The sequence below is a fragment of the Coturnix japonica genome, chromosome 7 (genome assembly GCF_054131305.1).
Source record: "Coturnix japonica strain WE chromosome 7, WE-NBRP24, whole genome shotgun sequence".
NCBI lineage: Eukaryota > Metazoa > Chordata > Aves > Galliformes > Phasianidae > Coturnix > Coturnix japonica.
Window position 1 is genome coordinate 16918465 of NC_140669.1, and position 20606 is coordinate 16939070.

Genomic DNA, 20606 nt, shown 5'->3' on the forward strand with positions numbered 1-20606 from the left:
ACAGTTTTAAGATCAACTTTTATTGAAAAATTTAAACTGCATTGCATATCTTCTTTACATCTTCAACATTTCTTTAACCACAAAACAGAGATTCCATTTAAAAAATCTCTTCGTATTTGTCACCATTCTAAAAACAGTTTATCAATTGAGTAACGATGATTTTAAAATCCTGGGCTACTACCAAGTCCCCTGGTTCTGCCTGTTTGCAACAACTGGTATAATCTAACAATCTTCTCAGTCTTACTAAGTACCATTAGTAATATAATCAGAATTTTTCTCATTCAAAATCAACAGCTGCTGCTGATTTTCATCTAACGATCAGCCATTTCCATAAAAATTACTTCAGTTCACAAATTCTGTGACTATAAATTCAGCCTAACACTTGCCTATTATTTATTTGATCTTAATTCACCCATCCCAAATTACAGTGATTGTCAGTGTAACTTAAAAGACAAAATTGCTTCCTTAGAGTGTATTTTAAACCTCAGAAGAGCGAAGTTACTCACCTGTAATAGTAATGCTTTGAATTAGTCAATATTTCTTTATATCCATACCTCCTGAACTCTCACAGTCAATAGTGTATGGATTAAAAAAACAGGAACATCCCAGGTAACATTTTGTTTGAGAAGCAGCAAGATATTACTCACATGGAGATTACCTACTGGGAAGAAAACACAGATGAGTTTTCTTACTGATGAATCATAGGATCATAGAATGGCTTGGGTTGGAAGCAACCTTAGAGTTTCAACTCCTAGACAAAATCAGCTAACATTGGAAAGTATTACAAGCCCTGTGCCCAGTATTACAATTTAAAGCTTCACAAGAAAAAAAGTAATTGTGGGTATCGCCTGTGACAAGACACAACACTGCACATAGGCAAGATAAAATTCAGAGTGTTGAAAGATGGATTCAAAGTGCCTGTCTTTAGAGAAGACACCTCTGTGTTAACTGACTCATTTCTGAGGCAAGCTGAATGAGCTCCACTTCCTCCTGGATCAGTGGCAACAGCTACAACCTCTGATGCTTCTTACCTGCAGAAAGCAAGACACTTCACTAAAAGAAGCAGTGAGCAAAACACAGAATGTGCTGAGGAGATCTAGTTCTATTTCTGACTACATCACAGGACTGCACAAACCTAGTTGTATGAATGCCAGTAAACCATATTAGAGTCTGTCCTGTGGTTTGACAGTCAGTTATATCAGATAATTCTCTTTAGTTTAAACACTTCTAAGGAACATAAAATTTCAAGTACAATTACTATAATATTGAGATGATGAACTGGATACCAGATCCATGAGGTTAAAATATTAATGTTAGAGATTTATGGACAAGCTGGATCTTACAGCTTTAGTAATGCATTTGGTGAGTTAACTTGACAAGGGAGCAAAGTAAGGTCAGCATTTAACTGTCCTTATGCAGACTATCCTAGTTCATATTGTTTCTCATAAACCACAACGACTGAGGGAAATCCTTCAACATTTTGTGGCTGGATTTCAAATAAAGTGAGAAGTTGTGAGAGACCAGATCTCCCACAGAAGCCTTTCAATTGAAATGCCACAAGGTCCTTCCCTTCAAAGCAAACTTCTTCCTACTCCTAAAAACAGTTTCCAGTGACAGACCACATGGTTTTGCTAAAGAGCTTATAAAGAATAGCAGTTAGTGTTATGAAAGTTGCTACTGAAGTCAGTATTCACACTGACTGCTTCTGCATGGCAGACCTCAGGTTTCACTGCGGATGAAAAATGTTAACTGGTAAAAGCAAAGCAAGATATCAGCAGTATAATTAAAGAAGGCTAATGCCTAAGATGAAGAAAGTAAGATACCAACTGTGCTGTATTAACGAAAGTAACCTAATAAAATAAATACTATGCTGTGGAAGAGGGATGAACAACTCTCCTATGAAAAGCTGGAAAGGCTGTACTGCACAGTACACCATTTACCATTTTACAGATTCTTCCTTCTATCTGTTCTGACCCTTCTGAAGGTGTGATACAGCATCCTCAGAAGACAACCCACTAGACCTACAGGATGGAAGTGTCTGGTATCTGTAGCTGTCAGTCCTTCCACAGTAATAAAGGGGAGTAAAGAGGATGTGAGGACAGCAGAGTGTGCATTCACTGAGCATTTATAATATAATTTTATTACTGATTTGGGGGAAAAAGAATAAAAGGAAATCCAGATAATTATTGACTTACATGGATAATAGACCTAGAGTCACATATGAAGAGGTTTAAAATCAGCATATTCCATTTATCACAGTGACAGTAATTCTGTAGACAGAGAACTATTGAATTTTCATTTTGTTCCACTATTCTGCTTTCACTATGGAGTTTTCCACTTTTTGGTATTGATTATACAATGATTAAAACTGAACAAGCTGCAGATGACTCTGGTGTCTATACTCTGAAAAGTCTGGCTGGTTTAAATTGCTGTGACATGTCAGCTGTATTAAAAGATTGTGAGATTAATTTTTGTTCCAAACACACAGTGAATTATTTCACGGAAAGAATGACTCTCATTTAGACTCCTACAGAAATGCTATAGACCTTCAGGAATCTTTCCACAGAATTTAGTTAAAATGGTCACAGAGATTAGTCCTGACATACAACTCAAAAACAGGGGCCTTGGTTAGCAACCAATATTCACTAGAAAAGCATTCAGAATACTGAACAGACAGTCAGACATTACATTCAATAAACTGAAATTTCTAATAGATTAAGGGGATTTCATTATTTGACAGCCTATGTACAATTAGAATTCCTTATAATCAGTAAAATTATCCGTAAATTATTATTTTAAGGGCACTAGGATATAAATGAAAGTGTTAGCTAATATTTTCATATCTTTTCTTTGGCTCACAAATACACTAAAATACCATAAACATTATTTAGAACTTCAATAATATATAAATAGGATACATTACAAATGGAAGAAAATACAAGACAATTCTTCAGCATGGTAAATCTCTGCATATAAATAAGCAAATATTTTGTATACCTACAATTCAACAATTACCTTGCTGTAAAACTATTACATTTAAATCCTTTTACACAAAGTCATTTAACAATAATATACACAATCTACACAAATTAACCTCTAAAAATACAGCAATAATATACCTGTTACAATGACTCTGCTACTATTATCCCCGATGTGACACTAAAGGGAAAATACAACTATTTTACTCGAAGGTGCTGTTAGGGATTGCTGTTTCATATGTGACAGAAGCACCAACAACAAGATTCAATACTGTTATACATTTTCTTTAGCTCCTAAGAATCTACGCTTTAGAAATGTTCCTATATGTCTATTTTTACCTGGCAGGGAAATCTGTAGCACATTTATCCACATCATTAGGTGTTGAAGGAAAAGTTAATTTTCTTAAAGTGGAAAACATGCTGTGGCTTAGACTTAAGTTCATAATCTCTTTATATATTTATATATATATATGTATATATATATATATACATATAGATATATATTTATACTGTACATATATACTGTGCAGATTTCTTAATTTTCTATTTTCACACTTAGTAATTTCCTGCTGACAATAAACAAGACCAATCTAAGAGTCAACAGTACTTCAACTTCAAGATAAGACATTTTCCCTCAGTAAAATGATCTACCAGTACACATATATTTCAATAGCCTATAAGTTTTTGTCACTGTTTAAGGATGTCTTAGGAGATTGGAACTTATAGAAAGAGAATTTCCTCAAAACATGTTCTGCAGAACTGGATTTTAAAAATAGCCAGTACTGGAAAACAGTGAATTAGAGAAATGAATAACTCAGCCATTGCACTACAGCTCCTGCCCCAATCTCTCTATTTCCTCAATGAGGAAGTCTATGTCAGACTTAGTTGCTGCTGGGTTTGAGATGACCATTCGGAAGAAGTTGACTTTATCGCCCTGAGGCTGATATCCAACCATGGTAGTACCTGACTCCATCATCAGGGCTTTGATTTTCGGTGCCACCTTTAGAATTTAAAATCGAGAGAGGGAAGGGGGGACAAAAAGACAGAGAGGGGGACAGAGAAAGAAAGAGAGAGAGAGAGAGAGAAAGAGATTTTGAGAATTCTTGTCTTTTCTTTGAATATCACAAGCTGTCTAAATTTAGGGAAAACAAAAAGGAATGAAATGGAGAGTTTAGAAAAGCAATATAAGATCAGTGAGAGATGAAGCTGGAAAGCTTCAGAGACTGGATATCTGAAGTAAAATCAGCAATGATAATATTAATATTTTAAGAAATATTTTTAATTAAGTGACTAGCATCATTCTAGTATATTCATAATATTTTAATATATCTAATGTACGTAACTTGTATGTGCTGATTATCATTATTCTTACATTCTTAGTATTTGAGTGAGAAGACCTGGATGCACACAGTTTTACTACAGCCTTTGAATAAAAAAGACATACATAAATTTGATGTCAAGAAACATCAGGGACGAGGGAGTATTTCCTATGTTGTTGTTTTGTTTTTTGAAAACTCAGTCCAGAATCAACTTTTTGAGGGCCACAAATGCTTTTCATGAAATTGTATGCATTCTCAAAGTCAGCTTGCTAAAGGGACAAGGTAGGGACAGTGGAAATTTTACAACAAGATCTTTGTAGTAAGGAATATTTTCTGCTAGCATAAGCCATGGAAACCTTCCAGCAGTTTTGCAGTACTGTGCATTTACCTCTGTTACACTTCCTCACTTTAATTTATAAGAAATACCATTCCAACAGCCTTAATATGCAGTATTAGGTGAGTCCAGTTATGCCATCCAGACTTTTCTCCTGCTCTACTGTCTGCCAGCCAAGGTCAGAGCTTGGTTAGTAACTGTTTTGTAAGATGCTTTATGATGGCCTTTAACAACTACAACGGTCAAATAAAATATGTCGTTCCTATTCCCAATCCTACCTAACTCTTTTATTATTTTTTTTTCTCTTACTTTGGGCAATTTCCCTAATGCTAGGTCATCCCAGGAATATCTGTTTTCTTTCTGGGTGTGATGAAGACAAAAAAATCCTTCACAAAGCCTCCCAATTTCATCCATTCTTCTTCCTTCCCATACATAAAAATACATTCATTTTTTACAACCATAAAATATTTCTGTTGTCTCCCAAATCTACTTTGTTCCGCTTCTATTTGTCTAAAATGCTACTACAGTTTTTTTCACTTTCCTCAGTTCCTAAGTAACAGAAAAATACTCTGGTGGTGCCTCTACAATTCCTTCATTTCCCTCTACCATTTCTCTAAAAATACTATCCCAAAGTCTTCCAATCCAAATTAATTTTCACTGAAATGCAGTAATCAGTCTAACAGTGGAAAATCACCCATGACTAACCAAGAATACCTAAAGCCAAAACAAAAATCTGAGAAAAGACTTGAATGTTTCCGAGTCCTATATCTGCCCCAGAACTTTCGAACAGTTACCCTTCAGTTCCTCTTTCTGAAATGCTGCCCTGTTCAAACAAGATGAGGGTGTCTTCTGTACCTAGCTACTTTTTAAATATTCTTATACACATTTTGGACCACAGGAGGAATAGGAAACACATAAACAAAGCCTGGTTGTGTTCTGTATTTTGTTCCACAGGGAAAACTCTAACCCCAGCTGGAGATGAAAGTAAACAAATACCAAAGCCATAGCAATAGGAAACTGTTTGTCCTACTATCTGGAACTTGTCAACACAGAGATGTATTATGTTTAATAAAAAGAATACTTTGGGCTGAAATAGCAGACTGTACATTTGCATTTAACATAAGCCTCATACCCTGTGCAGCTTTTCTCGTCTCTCATCGCAGTCTGGCATGCCTCTGAGACTTGGTGGAATATACCAAAAACATACATTTGTGTGCTCTGGCTGCAAAAAGAACCAAACACATACATCAATAAAGTAATACAAGTCAAACATGTCTGGGCCCTCCTCCCCCCCCCCCCCCATTTTCCTCCATTTTCCTTTTTATAGTCAATGAAGAGACAGTGTATTTATGTTATTCTATCAAAAGACTTTATACAATGGCACTAGTAACACAAGATATAGCAAAACCAGCAGATCTGCAGTTAAGTACCTGGTGGCACCTGGAATCTCAGCAGGTAGCCTTTATGCTTTACATTCCATGTAAATTTAACCCATGCTTTAAATGAAAGAAAACTTACCTCTCCTTCAAAAACCATCTCAAATTCTTCTCTGTTTTTTATTTTAGTATAGAGATATTCTGCCAGTTCCAGGCATTTGTTGACCTGATTTTCAAATCCCACTGTACCCTATTTCAAAAAGAAAGTATTAATTACAGAGTACTTTTTCCTCCTCAGATGTAATGATCTTTTCGGAGAGATTTCACTCTAGAATGGCTTCAGAAATACAATATTTAGCAAAACTATTTCCAGCAATTTAGGAGTAAAGTCAATCAGTATTATCAGAGGCAGCTAAATGCACCAAATACTGTAATTGCCACTGGGTTCTGTTCTGTTTCTAAGAGAATCTATTATTATAACAGGAAAGGCTTTTGATATTCTTAATATAGTATCTTTAGTTCTATTTTCTTCAGCTTCTAAAAATCTGAATGTTAGGTCTTGCTTCCCCAGTTCTTGCTGAATGACTGCAGGCATGGAAGAGAAATTCAACTGAAAGAGGAGATTTGGGAAGTAATCTGTTTCATTTAAATAGCTTGCAAGAACTTTGCATCTTAAAAAGCCAGGAAATAGAAACCTATCTGCTTAAAGTCATTTGCCTACCTACTGGTCTTTGTAGCACCTGATCTTCTGAAAGATCATAATCCCTTTAAAAAGATGAGTTCTGATAACAAGTAAAGTAGGAAGATCAAATTTTTTGAAAGCACAGTTCTGCATACGAATGAAAAATTAAAAACAATAGAAGCACACTGTTATTCATTGCTGTGCTGCAGGACTATTCCTGAACAACTTTGATCTAGTGATGTAAAACTTCTCGTTTTCAGCCAAATGAATGGATGGGTAACATTGTTCTACTAGCTGAATGGTTCTTTCCTCACCATGTACCTGTGTGTTTAGAGGTTGTGCTTACACAAGTATTAAAAAAGCCTTCAATTGCATTACATATCAAAATTAAATAAATAACTTATGAACTTTAAACTGGACTTTTATGATTTACCTTTGCCTTCCACATCAACCAGAATTTGAAAATGTCCACATGCCGGCCACACTGTATTGCCTTATCTCCAGTGTCATAGGATACATCATACTGTTTGTCCTGCTGGAAAAGATATCCTGCACACATTTGATTGCAGCCTTGAAGTATACCCTGTAATGAAAAATATGTACATACATGAATCATATTGCCTATGTGCATGTCAATCTGTATGTATTTATAATACATAAAGATGTATATCAAATATATACAGAATTGTTCTCTAAACAGACAAATTATGAAATATGGACCTTGTTTTGTAAACCTGAGACACAGGCAATATTTTGTAACCTAATATGTTTGACTTAGAACTTCCTCAAGTGCATTTGGATTCTTAATTTTCAGCACTAACTTTGTTCAGTTCACACCATAATGCTGTGGTTTCAAGACTTAAATAGATGATATATTATATTATATAGTAGATTACAGTTGCATCCTCTCAGGGCTGCATACAGTTACAGAAAATGAAGAAAATAAAAAATAAAATAAAGTCTTTATATTTTGTCCAGCTTTATGATACCTAATACTAAATGGTCATAAACAAAATGATCAGACCTGGATGGGTTTTGCTAAGCAACCACTGCTTTTAAAGTGATGGTCTACAATACAATAGAAACTTATGAATTATGGATAAGAGTCTACATAGAAAAAGGAGAAAACTCCTATATGTCACACATAAACTTTTAAAATGCTGGGCAAGATTATTTTTTTAAAAAAGGCATTTTATTTAAGCAGTTTAGACTGACCAATCACTAAGATCACAGCTGTACATTCCATATAGGAGGGGAACAAAGCGGGAGGTGCTCAGATGAAGTACACAAGCATAGCTGTAGTGCAGTCAGAATATGCAAAGGTCCAGCAGCTGAGGATATGAACTATATTGTTTACAGCTTTGGCAAAAGAAAAATAAATAAAACAAACATACAAGAATACTGATTTCTGCAAAACAGTACAAGCCCAAATGATTATGAACTATTCTTTTGAAAAGTAGCAATTGATACTAACAAATTTTTATCTTTTTAATTACTAAATATAAAGCAGACCTTCTCCCGGACCAGAATGGCAGAACACTGCAACAATACTCCCATCATCTTGTGTGGATTCCAAGTGACTGAATTGGCTCTGAAAATAAATAAATAAATAAAATATGTGTCCAGATAGGTCTGAAAAAGAGAAATCCAACCTGGAGTTGCCTTAGTTATCTGCTTTGAGCTGGAAACATACAGAATTTTTAACCAGCTGATTTCACTACAGAGATTTTTACTGTCTCAGATCTGTGTCTCCTTTCCCAGCTGTACTGTCCAGTAAAGGAGTTTTTCATGTGTTGACTTCAAATATCAGACTCCTGATTAGTTCATATTGTTATTATTAATAACAGCTAATCAGTGTCAGAATGTGTTGATGAGATGAAATAGCAACTTCGTCCCCCCAAAACCCCACTTCAGAAGCAGTACTAACCATACTAACAAAAACAGTACAGTTCAAGGTACTTACTGGGTGATGGGACAGACAACTAAGGAAAAAAACTGAAGCACTGGAGAAGTACAGTTATTTGCTGAACAGTTGGTGGAAATGTAAAAGTAAAGAAAAACTCACTTTGAATGCCTATCTGCTTTTCCAGCTAGAGCCAAAAGTGGCCTTTTCTATGCTGTCTTGCTAAGCCCATGGACTGCTAAAAGGCTATAAAAAGTTTATAATCCTACTATTCTGTGTGTAAAGGTTAAGACTCCTTATGCATACATGCAAGTGAATGCACAAGATCATCTAATTTAATTGCAAAGGTAAGACATTATATATTTTTAATATATCAATCTAGACAGTTTAATGATGATGCTAAAATAAATGTACCAACATCATATGTCCACTGGCCTCCTCACCCCAAGTTATTAATTACCATTATCCCTCGATTCACTGTGTGTAACAGAGAAGGAAACCACGTAATGGTATTTAACAGACTATATGTGTGCAAATTCAATCATAGAACCATAGAATATCCCAGGTTGGAAGGAGCCTAAAAGGATCAAGTCCAGCTCCTGACTCCACACAGGTTCCAGACACAATTCCAACCTCCACCTGCACTAGGCTGGATAGGAGTGTATCTCAGCAAAAAAATAGTGTGGCTGTGCACCTGTGGGGCTCACCCTCCCTCTAGAGCCTCCTTAGGCAGAGAGGACCAGCAGGTTAAGAAGGTGTGCCAATTAAACTTCTGTTGGTAAAATAAATTGTTTTTACAATACTAATTTCATATTAAGATGTGTTGGATTGGGCATAAGACACCTTCTAAGTTTGAATTGAAAGAGCTGGAGAGAAGGTCATGCTCTCACTCATACCTTGTTGTTTTCTTAAATCCATCTTCACAAATTCACACTCAAACCTACCATTTGCCTTTATGATTCCTTAAAAACTATGCCTACAATACTCTCCTCTCCATTTTTTGCTGACCAATAGCCTTACCTTCCTTTGAGTTTGCTGGAAACTTGGCTTTCACTGATGTGTATATATACCTCACTGTTGTCTTTTGCAGAATTGTTTGTCATACTTCTAGTTAATTTAAATTCTTTATTCCAGAAAATTCATCTTTTCATGAATTTGTGAAGTGCCATGTGCCTCATTAAAGTGTTTAAATAACAGGAGTACTAACAAAGGGTGCAGTACCTTTCTATTCCATTCAGTTTATGACGATGCTTTCGGGACATTAAGAGTCCACCTCCCCAAGCAGCCTGGAAGAGATAGGACCAAAGGGAAGATCTGTCATTCTGAAAAGTTTAACATATTTAACTTATTCAGGATCTAATAAATATTTTGATTCAGGACAAGACATGTAAACCAAAGTCCACTGTTACATGACTAATACCATGTCAGTCAGTTACTCACATCTACGTGAAGCCAGAGGTTGTATTTTTCACATATATCTGCAATCTCCTGTATTGGATCAAAGGCTCCATAAACTGTTGTGCCCGCAGTTGCATTTACAAAGAGAGGAACATATCCCTAGAATGCAAATAACAGTATTATTTACAGAATTCAACCTTTTTCAGGAAAAACAAAAAGTGAAAAAAATCACAATTTTGATTCAGATGAAATAAATTTGAATTGCAACCCTATGGAGTTTGCAAGTGTAAAGAAGTCAAGAAATCACAAAGAATCTTGATAGCTCTAACTTTGGTGGTTTTGTATAAGATGGTTACATTTTTCATTGCAAGGAATAACAATAAATGCCGCAAATTCAAGCTTACTGGCTACATTTACTGGCCCTGCACTCACACTTGAAAGTTAAGGGAAATTTAGGATTATCATCCAACAGGATTTTTTATAGTTTAACCTAACATTAAAGTTTGATGGAAGTGGTTTTAGTTTCACTTTTCAGCATTTTTCCGCGTATTTCCAAAGATAAAGTTAATTTAAAAAGTCGTAAAATACAGATGTAAGGCAATATATAAACAAAAAACATCCAACGCCAACATTCTTTAAACAGTAAACAAAAACCATTGCAAGATAATTCCCTAAACAATACAGAAATATGTGATCAAACAACTGAAAAATACTAAGACAGGATCTATATTGTTATATTGTTTTGTTTGATGGAACCCTCAGCCTTCCAGGGAAGAGGTAACACATTTTATTAAACCAAATATTTAAGCACTATTAAAAAAAAAAACAAACAACAAACACAAACCTTTTGTTTTGCTTCCAAAATTTTTGCTTCTAAATCAGCTGGTATTATTTTGCCTCTGTAATTGTTGTAGAAACAAAGACAAAGAAAATTGAAGATTACGTACAGAAATACTAGCTACAGTTGAAATAATTTAATAGCATTTTCTCAACAGGCGATTAGCAACTCGACACACTGTATTGAACCAGCCCCTAAGTATACTAAAACAAATTTAACAGATGAACACATTTAATATATTAAAACATTAGCATCCATCCTACCTTTCATTGCACTTTATCAAGATTACATTGTCTGTTCCAAATCCAAGTGCAGCTCCAGCTTTCTTTATTGAGTAGTGACTCTGCAGGAAAGCATATGTGTACGGAGAGGTCATTTAATAACAAAGTGTCTTCACAATGTACATCAATAAATAAATTAACAATTAGCAGTGTGTTAAGCTCACATGTTCTGAGGTAAAGAGAACCAGTTTAGGGACTGCAGCCATGCCTTTGGTTTTGACTTCAGGGAAATATTTGTAGCGTGCGGCCATTATGCTGTACATGTTGGAGATGGCTCCTCCTGTGAATGAATAAACAAATTAATACTAAAATAGTGATAAGAAAAAATGAATATTATACCAAAGATGCACAAGGCCTCACTGGCATTATCAGGGAAAGTGGCAGTGAACTATGAAAAGTAAATCTCTGAAAAGCATGGCTTCTGTCTATGTAGCATAAAAGAGATGCTCTAGAAAGTTATACCAACAGCCTAATCTATCATCTCTTTCAATTGCTAGTATTTTGCAACACTTTCCTAAAGCTATCATTTTCCGTTGTGCTGCTTTTCCAGGACAGCTTCTTGTTAGTAAGAAAAATGGGAAGTCACCAAATTCTCTTGAGGCTAAAGTCATATGCAGTATAGACTTACCCCAGCTCATCTGTAAATACTGAACCAGATGCTTAAAAGGTAGGTTTCTCCAGCTACCTTCATAGTGAGTTTAAAGAAAGAGGCACTTTACAGGCTGAGCTGGGGCCCCATTCTTATCTACAACTGCTGATTGCTTTTATACCACCTTCAAGGGAAGACAACCACGACCTGTACTTCAGAACCATACTTTGGGATTTCTGAAAGTTACACGGTCTCTTTTTCTCAATAGCAGAACCTGATTCTGGAGACCAGCACCTCAAGAAATGAGGCACAACAAAGGATGTTTAAATGCCTAACCATGTTCCAGAGTTTGTAATAAAGCTTTAAAAATACTAGCCAGCCTTCTATGTAGCCATGGTACATAGACATGCTCGAAAACAAAAATCTCTTTTTAATTTTTTGTGGGATTCTTGAGCAATGCATATACTTCAGGTGGAAAATTCCTACTTCTAAAACTCTGACATGCTGTTTGGACATTCAGAAGTGGGTGTTCAGACAGAGCTTATGGGGTCATTCAGAAGTGGGTGTTCAGACAGAGCACAAGAGAAAAACCTACCAGGTGAGAATATTCCATCACCATCTTTATTTGACCATCCAATAATCTCTCTCATCTTTCGAAGTGTTATTTGTTCCATGAGGACAAAAACAGGGGCAATTTCATATGTAAACCTGTGTGAGCAAAGAAAACAAAACAAACAAAATTAAATACATATTCAAAAAATGTAATCAATTGCTTCAGATTCCTAAAAATTTTCCTAACTTGAGAAACTGATATTGCAAATCTTATGCAAGCAAATATCCTCAGAAGACAATATGCAAAATATTGGTCAATAAAGACCTGCAATATCAATTACTTTTCTATTGCAACCAACATGAGACCTAATACTCAACATCACAGAGCTTCTGACTGCTATGTTGCTGCACATTTGTCTTCTGAAGTGACAATTCTTTATTAAAACAGTGAACTTCAATGAGCTAACCACAGCCATAATTAGAACTATTGAGCTAGGTCTCTGAAGTCTAAATACAATTAATTATGTGGATTTATTCTGTTGATGATCTCCAAGGACAACTTATTTCTACAATACCACGTGATCAATAACTGTCAAGAGTAATTATAAATGATGATTTTCTAATTACCAATTACAAATACAAGACAGCAGTCAACGGCTGTATCCATTTAATGAAGGCAAAAAGCAGTGCATAGCCTGGTGTGCCATGATGTCGCCGACAGATCTGCAGATAGAAAGTGGCAGCCATACAACCATTTCTGGGGAGGAAGCTACATGGATAAATTGCTACTGCTGTAAATAAACTGAGTGTTGGGCATGCCAAGGGAAAATAAATAAATATATAACGGTTAAAGAAATATATATCATATATATATGTAAATAATTGGGGGAGGGAGGGAAAGAATGCAGGAGCAGAAAGAAACTAAGCATTCCCGCTGTGATTTTTAACAGAATCTTTAGGAAGGTGACACCCTGACACTTTGGATCTACATGATCATTTCTGTTTTCAATGTTAATAATTTCACCACAATTTACATGTTGTTTCTTTAACACTAATATGACACCGAGAATTATTATGGCAGACCCCAGGGGCACAAGCTATTCCTGAAAGCTTGTATTTCACTTATGTCTGTACTGTTTAGTTTAAAATATTGAAGTTCATATCTTTGCTGACAGCTGTCACTGCTATTTTGAGAGGCAAAATGTGATTTCATTTGATTTTATCATGATCAGAACTGTCAGAGACAGACAGCTGAATACCAATCTGGAATTTGGGTGTTAACAATGATTATAGGGACACAATGTTAACAAACCAGTTGATGTCTATAACCTTCTCAGTATAAAAAACACCACAGTTCATTTTGTTCTGTGTTTTTTCAAACATTGCAAATCTGAGACACATTCCAACCTTTATTTAGGCAAAATGCCCAGCTGGAGCCAACAGGAGCTCAGAGGTGTACAGTGTAGTCTATATGTGAGACAAACTGAAGTCAACATGATATTCTCCATCAGTTTAAATGCATTTCAGATTTTACCTGGAAACCTGGCACGTTCATCCCATGATGAAAGACTACAGCATTTGTACAAGAAGTGCACAATATTAAGCAAGATCTTTGTTAATGAAACACTAAGACATCACATGGGAAACTAAAAATGTACCAAAACGCAAGTAAAACAGTGTCTATTGATTTTACTGTGTAATTATTTTCTGAGTCCCTAAAGTCTGACAAAGAAATTAAAAAGCCACAGTGGATGGTTATAAGTAATAAGGGCAGTATAGTTATGGTAGAGGATGGCAACGATTTCAAAAGTCACATCTTGCTGAAGGTCAGTCCAAATCGTGTCTGTTTTAAACTTGAATGATTCTGAAAATTTCTGTAAAACTCAGAAAATGTATTTCAGAACCAATCTCCTGACTGAACGTATTGGTTTCAGTTTTGTTATACAATTACAGATATTTCTATGAATTAATAGTCACTAGCCTCAGGTCTTCACTAACAAAAGAAATGAATGGGTTTATGTGTGGCCAGTGCTGACTTAATTCTTCACTCACCTAAAGACAGATGCATTTTTATCAGGACAAATATAAACCATTATATAGCATTTTTATACATTACATTTTCATAAGCGCTGATGCATAATACTATCAATATAATTCTCTCATCCTAGCTACCAGGGTATGTTTAAAGGGAACTTCCAGATCATACTATTGCCCTCCAGCCCCTATGTGACAGATCCCCATAGCTGGCTGAGTGATAGCAACTCCTGAGGATACCAGTGAAGTCCTATGCTTGGTGGCTGAGGTGCAACTAGCACATTGCTACGTTATTTCCAAGTCAATGTGAGGAGCTTATCACATTCAGTTTAACTGATTGCCTTCACAGCGACATTTAAGGAACATTTCCTAATGACAATATAATACTTTTTAAGTGAATGCAGATGTTTCTGTTACTCAACATTCCCTTGAGGAAAATTAAAAAAAAAAAAAAAAAAAAAGGTATTTCCCTAACTGCACGCTAGTATTTTATGTACTGTTTGGAGACGGAAAAGAAAAATGGCAAATGGAAGGCATTTCTTACTGCAGCCCAGCATTACTGTTGCATTACATGGTTATGTAACTGGAAGGTGAAAGCTGCTCCTAGATAAAGGTCAGAACTTGCTTTTCTGTGCTGGAATGCTGCTCAAAGCAAGAGGTATGCTCCCCAGAGCTCAAAGAGACACTCCAGGCACTGTTAAGAACCTTGTCAGTGCTCTGAACTCGTATTTTACAAAAACCTTGCTTCAACCATACTTGCAATTACTGCATTACTCTTAAGGCACATCATGTTGACCTTGGTTGGCTGAAAAAAAAGAGCAATATACCATTTTCTATTTAGTAAACCTCATGCAAATAAATAGATGTCGATGTTCACAGAAAATAATTTGCAGGATAAGTTGTTTAAAGTGTAAATGGATCAGAATTTAGCTTTACAAAGCTAGTTATTCAACAACATACTATTAAAACCAAAATAAGAGGGGCAAAACCTCTAAGGTTATCACAGCCTGCCACAGAGCTGAATTCTGATTTCCCTTATCATATTTGTGCAATTTCATTTATTACAAAAGAAGAGCTAAGCGAGGATAACTCAGTCAGTCGAAGGGAACAAGGTCTGCAAAATAATGCTGCGAAGCTTGTTTTTGACACAGAGGAACAATATTTAAGCAACAATTTCTTCCAGAAATGCAATCAGAAACATTTTAGTTTTTACTTACGGCACTGAGAAAAAAAAACCAACACCTTGCAATACTTGCTTTACTACTTAAATGTACACTGCTGCTATTTGTTTTGTTTTCCCAAAAAGCTTTTACACCTGAGTCCTTTATAATATATTACATATAGCGCAGCAACAGTAGTCAAAAAGATTATAATTTTAAAGGGCAGGTTGGCTTTGGCTGGGGCACCTGACCCTGTTCTCCTTAGTGCTAATGCCACAGAACAGGCACAGCTTGTGATAGAGCTGCTAATAACCAGCTGCACTTAACGGAGCACCTGCCTGTGGATGGACGTGAGGAAAAAGCTCATGTTCAGATCTGCAACAAAGAGCTCCAACAAAGGGCTAAAGGGGAAGGCACATTCTGGAGTATGTAGACATAAATGCACAAAGACTGTCAGGAAGTTTTCTTTGTGGGTTATGCTCGTTACTGCACAATTTCAGCACAATACCTTGCACTTCCTTTCATTAATTTGTTAAATTGGTTAATTTTCATTAATTTCATTAATTAAGCTTTCAATAATTTCGATGTAAAGAAAAATCAGGTGGTTTTCAAACTGGCAGATTTCAGATGTAACTTAATTTTTAGTGCTTTAATAAACCTTAGTCTGGGCAATTCCTTCACCATCACCACAGCAACTTTCAGTTATATGTTTTAACCCTTTCAAGGCCACCCAGAAGCAGCACAGGGACAGGTGGTGGCCCAGCTCTGATACCTCTGAAGCCAACAGGAGAACAAACAATTGTTTTACATAGTTTGTATTTCACGGGTACTAATGCAGAATTACTCAGACTAGATCCAAGTACTCAGTCATACTCAGTCTAGAAACAAATGATTAAAAATATATATATATATATCTGAAAAAGATCAGTAAGACTGGTCCAAGAGATGAGAATTATTTCAAGTTGTTCGGTTAGGATCAGATTATTATTTTTATATTAGAATTGGCACATTTTGCTTACCGTGTACACTGGGATATTTTGGTTTATCAGGACTGTGAAACAGTTATAGTTTATATAATTGTTTGCTCTGTGTTACAGTCAGGGGAGACACTTCTAATGGAGATGAGGTAATTAGCACTGAAGTGCACGTCTGTCGCGATACACGCCTATCGCGGCAGGAGACAGCCCGCTAAGCACAGCCCTAGCACACGGCAGCTTACATGTTGGTGTTAGCGGTGGATGTCAGCCACTCCCCTGCCAAGCCGATCATGTCCAACCCCGTGGATAGCTGATTGAAGAAGCGCGGGTGACCTGCAAGGGAACGAGAGCAGCTTAGAGCGGCTCCGTCATCTCCGCAGCCCTGAGTTTATCCCATATGCCACAAATCGCAGCGCCCGCGGCACCGCCGACGGCGCTTCCTAAACAACTGCGTAAATCTAAGAGCGTTATCGCCACGTTAATGGACGTTCCTATTACGAGAGCCCCTCAGCTCTCACCGGCACTGCTCGTTGTCGCCACGACGTGCTACTCGGGGCTCTGTGCCAGGAGCCACCCCACCACCTCCCCGCCGCCCTCCGAGGGAGCCGTGCCCGGGCGGCGGCTCCGGGAGGGGAAGGCACCGCCGTGCCAGCGGAGAGCTGACGGCAGCGGGGCTCCGTGCTCAGCGCAGTGCCAGCGCACAGGTACCGCGTCAGGTCCTGGATAGGCGGCTCCCGGGAACGGGCAGAACTCTGCGGGGTTCCCGTGTTCCCGGAATTTCATTCTCTTGCATTAAACGTCTGACGAACATAAAGATGAAAAACTGCGAATTCAGTGTCATTTATGCTCTCATTTACCTAACGATATTGCTCCCCAGAGGTACAGACAGCTCGCATTTCATCAAATGAAGGAGATTATGTTTTAAAACGTTTTTCTGGGCTCCGCTAACAGCGCCGGGCCCTGCACAGGGAACAGCGGGACAGCACGGGCCCGGGAGAACCAGTTTCATTGCCTGGATTGGAGCGGGCAGATTGGAGGGTCCCTCGGGACAGAGAGCGGCCTCAGAGCACCCGGCCGTGTGCGGGACCCGACCCGGTACAGTGCGGGAACCCACCTGTCCGCACCCCGTACTTGAGCGTATCCCGGCAGTCCACCAAAATCTGCTCCAGGGACTCGGGGTTGTCCGATAGCTCCAGGTTGAAGCCCTCCATGCCCTCCAGCAGCTGGTGCGGATGGTGGAAGTCCAGCACTTTGGTGGATCTGTCAAACGTCTTCCTCACGTAGTTGAGGAGTATGTCCACGACCTCCAGCAGGAACTGCATTGTCTGCTCCTCGCCATTCTTAGCGGGCAGCAAATCTGCGGGCAAAGCAGCCGTCAGCTCCCGCTTAGGGAATGAGAGACGGAGGTGAAAAGCCCCCGGCCGCCCGCAGCCCTCCCGATTCCTAGGAGCCGCGGCCCCAGCTCAGCGCTGCCGGAGGGGAGGGAGGACGGCAGAGCCTATGGCTGCCTGGGGCTGCTGGGGCCAATCGCCCGCTGGGGAAGGGTCCACGAGAAAGAGTAGCAGTGCACCGCTACCGGGTGCTCGCCTCCCAGAAGCCAAAAGCATCCAAGCCCCAACAACAACCACCTCTTCCCCACCCTCCCCATCTCCGGTCCCATACGAGCAGCCACAGGCCGTTTATTGCTGATCTACAGAAGAGGAAATTAATTAAATCCGAAATTGCTCTCCTCCTGGGAGCTGGCTCTGGAGTGACCCCGGAGGAACAGCTGGAGCCGAGCTGAAGACGATCAGCACAAAGTACAGCAAATTGCATTTAAAAAAAAACTTTAAAGCACCGCCAAAGCGGCTCTCAGCGAACACACAAACACAGCTTCTCCCAGAGTCTCCCAGTGAGCAGCAGCCCGGGCTGAAGCTGACAAGGGAGCCTGGAGCTGCAGGAGCACTTACCTCGGGCATAAAGGTTGGAGAAGTCCGTCTCGGTGCGGCGGAACCGGGCTTCCCGCTCACTGTTCTCGCACGCCAGCAGGTTCTTGGAGGACTGCCGCTCCTTCAAGGAGCCCACGATCCGGCCTTTGTCTTCAAGGCTGTTGGTCCTCTGCAGGAACCCTACATCGTTATTGCAAGGTGCACAGGTCAGGGTTTTTTCACTTCCCAACATGTTTCAAAATACCTACAGCAGTTCTCTAGATAACAGTTCAAAGCAGTGTTTGCTCTGGGTCTGACTAATGAGGTCAGGAATAAGAGTATTTATGGGGCTTATTTGCCTCCAGGAGGAGAGCTCAAAATGCCATCAACTGCAAAAACCCAGCCATGCAAAAAACAAATTTTTGTCACTTAGTGCAGTGGTACATTCTTATTAAGTCGATCAGACAGATTCCACTTCAGTAACCAGCCACTGGAAGAGAGTTCAGGATGAGTCAATGCTATTTCAGCCTGCAGGCAAAGTTTATGGACCTAACAGACAGGGGCAATGATGTATGATGAAAATCAGGGCCACTTTGCTTCTCCTCGTGGTGCTCACACGCACAAAAGGCACGGGAGCAGGCAGCCGTTCTACAGCGTTCTCCTCGGTGCCCTACGGGCAGCGGCAGCACCCACCTAACCCACCTCCCCACTCACAAAGTGAAAGGTACCCCCATCAGAACGAGCCCCAAAGGCTCTGCCACTGCCCTCGCCCTCCCTAGGGGCTCCACTCCCACCCACGCTTAGGCACTCGGCTCCCTGCGACACCAGGGCACGGCCAACAGCCGCTTTTCAGGATTTCTCCCACTGAATTAGATGCCACCTGATAAAACGGCCGTGGCCCTGCCCTTTCCGCTGCCAACAAAGGCAGTGGATTTCGACTTCCCGGCGATGCGGGGTGCCTGGGACAGGTGGCAGCAGAGCCCAGGCTGAACCGCAGCGCTCGGCAGTTTTGTTTAGAATGAGTAACAGCTGAGCCCGAGTCCATCGGTGCTCGGGGCTGATCGGCAGAAAGGAACACCTTGGGGCGAGGAAAGCGATCTCTGGAACTCCGATCCTCCACAGCCCCGACGCCGCTTCTCCCCGGCGCTCTCCGCTGCCGGCCGCGTGCCCCGGGCTCCCCTGGTCACAGCTTGGGACCGACATAGTTGCGTTGGTACCGCCACTAATGGTCTTTGCAGCGAGTCAGGGGCTCCCGCTCGTTAGGCGGACGGCTAACACCGAAGCGGGTGCAGGTCAGCCTAAATTCCGGAGCGCCCATCTTTCCCCAGAGCCGTGGCCTCGTCTCGCTATCCTTTCCCACCCAGTCCTTCTTTCCGGCTCCGTGCGAGGCTGGTGCCGCTGGGCTGGGCTCGAGGCGTTGCTGACGATTCTGGCCGAGGATGTTCACCCTGTTGGTGCTGCCCGGGCAGCAGGGTCTGTGTCCTGAGCGGAAATAAAACCACACAGAGATCCAGAGAGAAGAGCACGGCTTGCTGCCAGGGCCAACTTTCCTGTAGGGATGGGGAGAGCGGCGCTTCCCAGCAGGGGTGCGTGGTGACCCTCCGACAGGCGTTTCCGTGCAAGTGCGTGAAGAGGTCGAACTTATGCAAGTAGAGGGCGGGATGCGAGGGAGCCTCTCGGGCCCGGAGTGACAGCGGTTCTGCGCGGCCCCACACCGCAGCTCGGCAGGAGGCGGCGTGGGAGCCCTCCGAGGCAGGAACGGCCCCGCGGGTCCCCACTTGCGCTGTGGCCGCGGCTCCGCGCCCCGGCTCTCAACAGGCAGCGTGAATCCCGCGTGCTCCGGGCACGAGCCGAGCTCCGACGTGCTCTGCTCGCGGCCATCAGCCGGCACCGAGCAGCTGCCGACGCGCCCAGGTGGTTTTCTTACGCTGGGTGTTTCTACCGATCCCAAGCAAATGGTTGCAGAATCGGCCCCGGCAGCGCTGCTAATTGCAGGAGCAGAGCACGCGGCTCCGGACTCAGAAGGAAAGCTGTTTGCACTTCACACGCCGTGACAGTCTCAGAAACCTCTTTAAGTGTCGTTTCTTTATTTGTTTTACAGCGGCCGTCTTCAGGCGGGGGCTCTCGGGCAGACAAGGGGCTCATCCTGACACCGGTCCGTTGTTAGAAGGGAAACGGCACATAAATCTCTGGTGTGTAATTACCAGGAATGTCAGGCACCAATACACGAACCATCCTTTGTTCAGAACCTGCTCTTCCTGTGAGCTGAGCTCTTATT

At 40.3% G+C, this 20606-nt stretch overlaps 1 protein-coding gene across 2 annotated transcripts in view; it reads right to left on the reverse strand.

Annotated features, from left to right (window-relative positions):
- The window catches only part of GAD1 (glutamate decarboxylase 1), a 26047-nt gene continuing 5441 nt past the window's right edge, over window positions 1–20606 (reverse strand). For both annotated transcript variants that reach the window (XM_085552472.1, XM_085552471.1), the window contains exons 4-17: window positions 18371–18529; window positions 17536–17778; window positions 16664–16754; window positions 12294–12406; window positions 11274–11389; window positions 11092–11171; window positions 10835–10889; window positions 10033–10149; window positions 9814–9878; window positions 8202–8280; window positions 7123–7272; window positions 6150–6257; window positions 5764–5853; window positions 1–3978 (exon numbers count right to left, since the gene is read on the reverse strand). In XM_085552472.1, coding sequence (XP_085408598.1) covers window positions 3805–3978; window positions 5764–5853; window positions 6150–6257; window positions 7123–7272; window positions 8202–8280; window positions 9814–9878; window positions 10033–10149; window positions 10835–10889; window positions 11092–11171; window positions 11274–11389; window positions 12294–12406; window positions 16664–16754; window positions 17536–17778; window positions 18371–18529 — 1640 coding nt within the window. In that variant the 3' untranslated portion in view covers window positions 1–3804. The remainder of the gene's footprint in view (window positions 3979–5763; window positions 5854–6149; window positions 6258–7122; window positions 7273–8201; window positions 8281–9813; window positions 9879–10032; window positions 10150–10834; window positions 10890–11091; window positions 11172–11273; window positions 11390–12293; window positions 12407–16663; window positions 16755–17535; window positions 17779–18370; window positions 18530–20606) is intronic.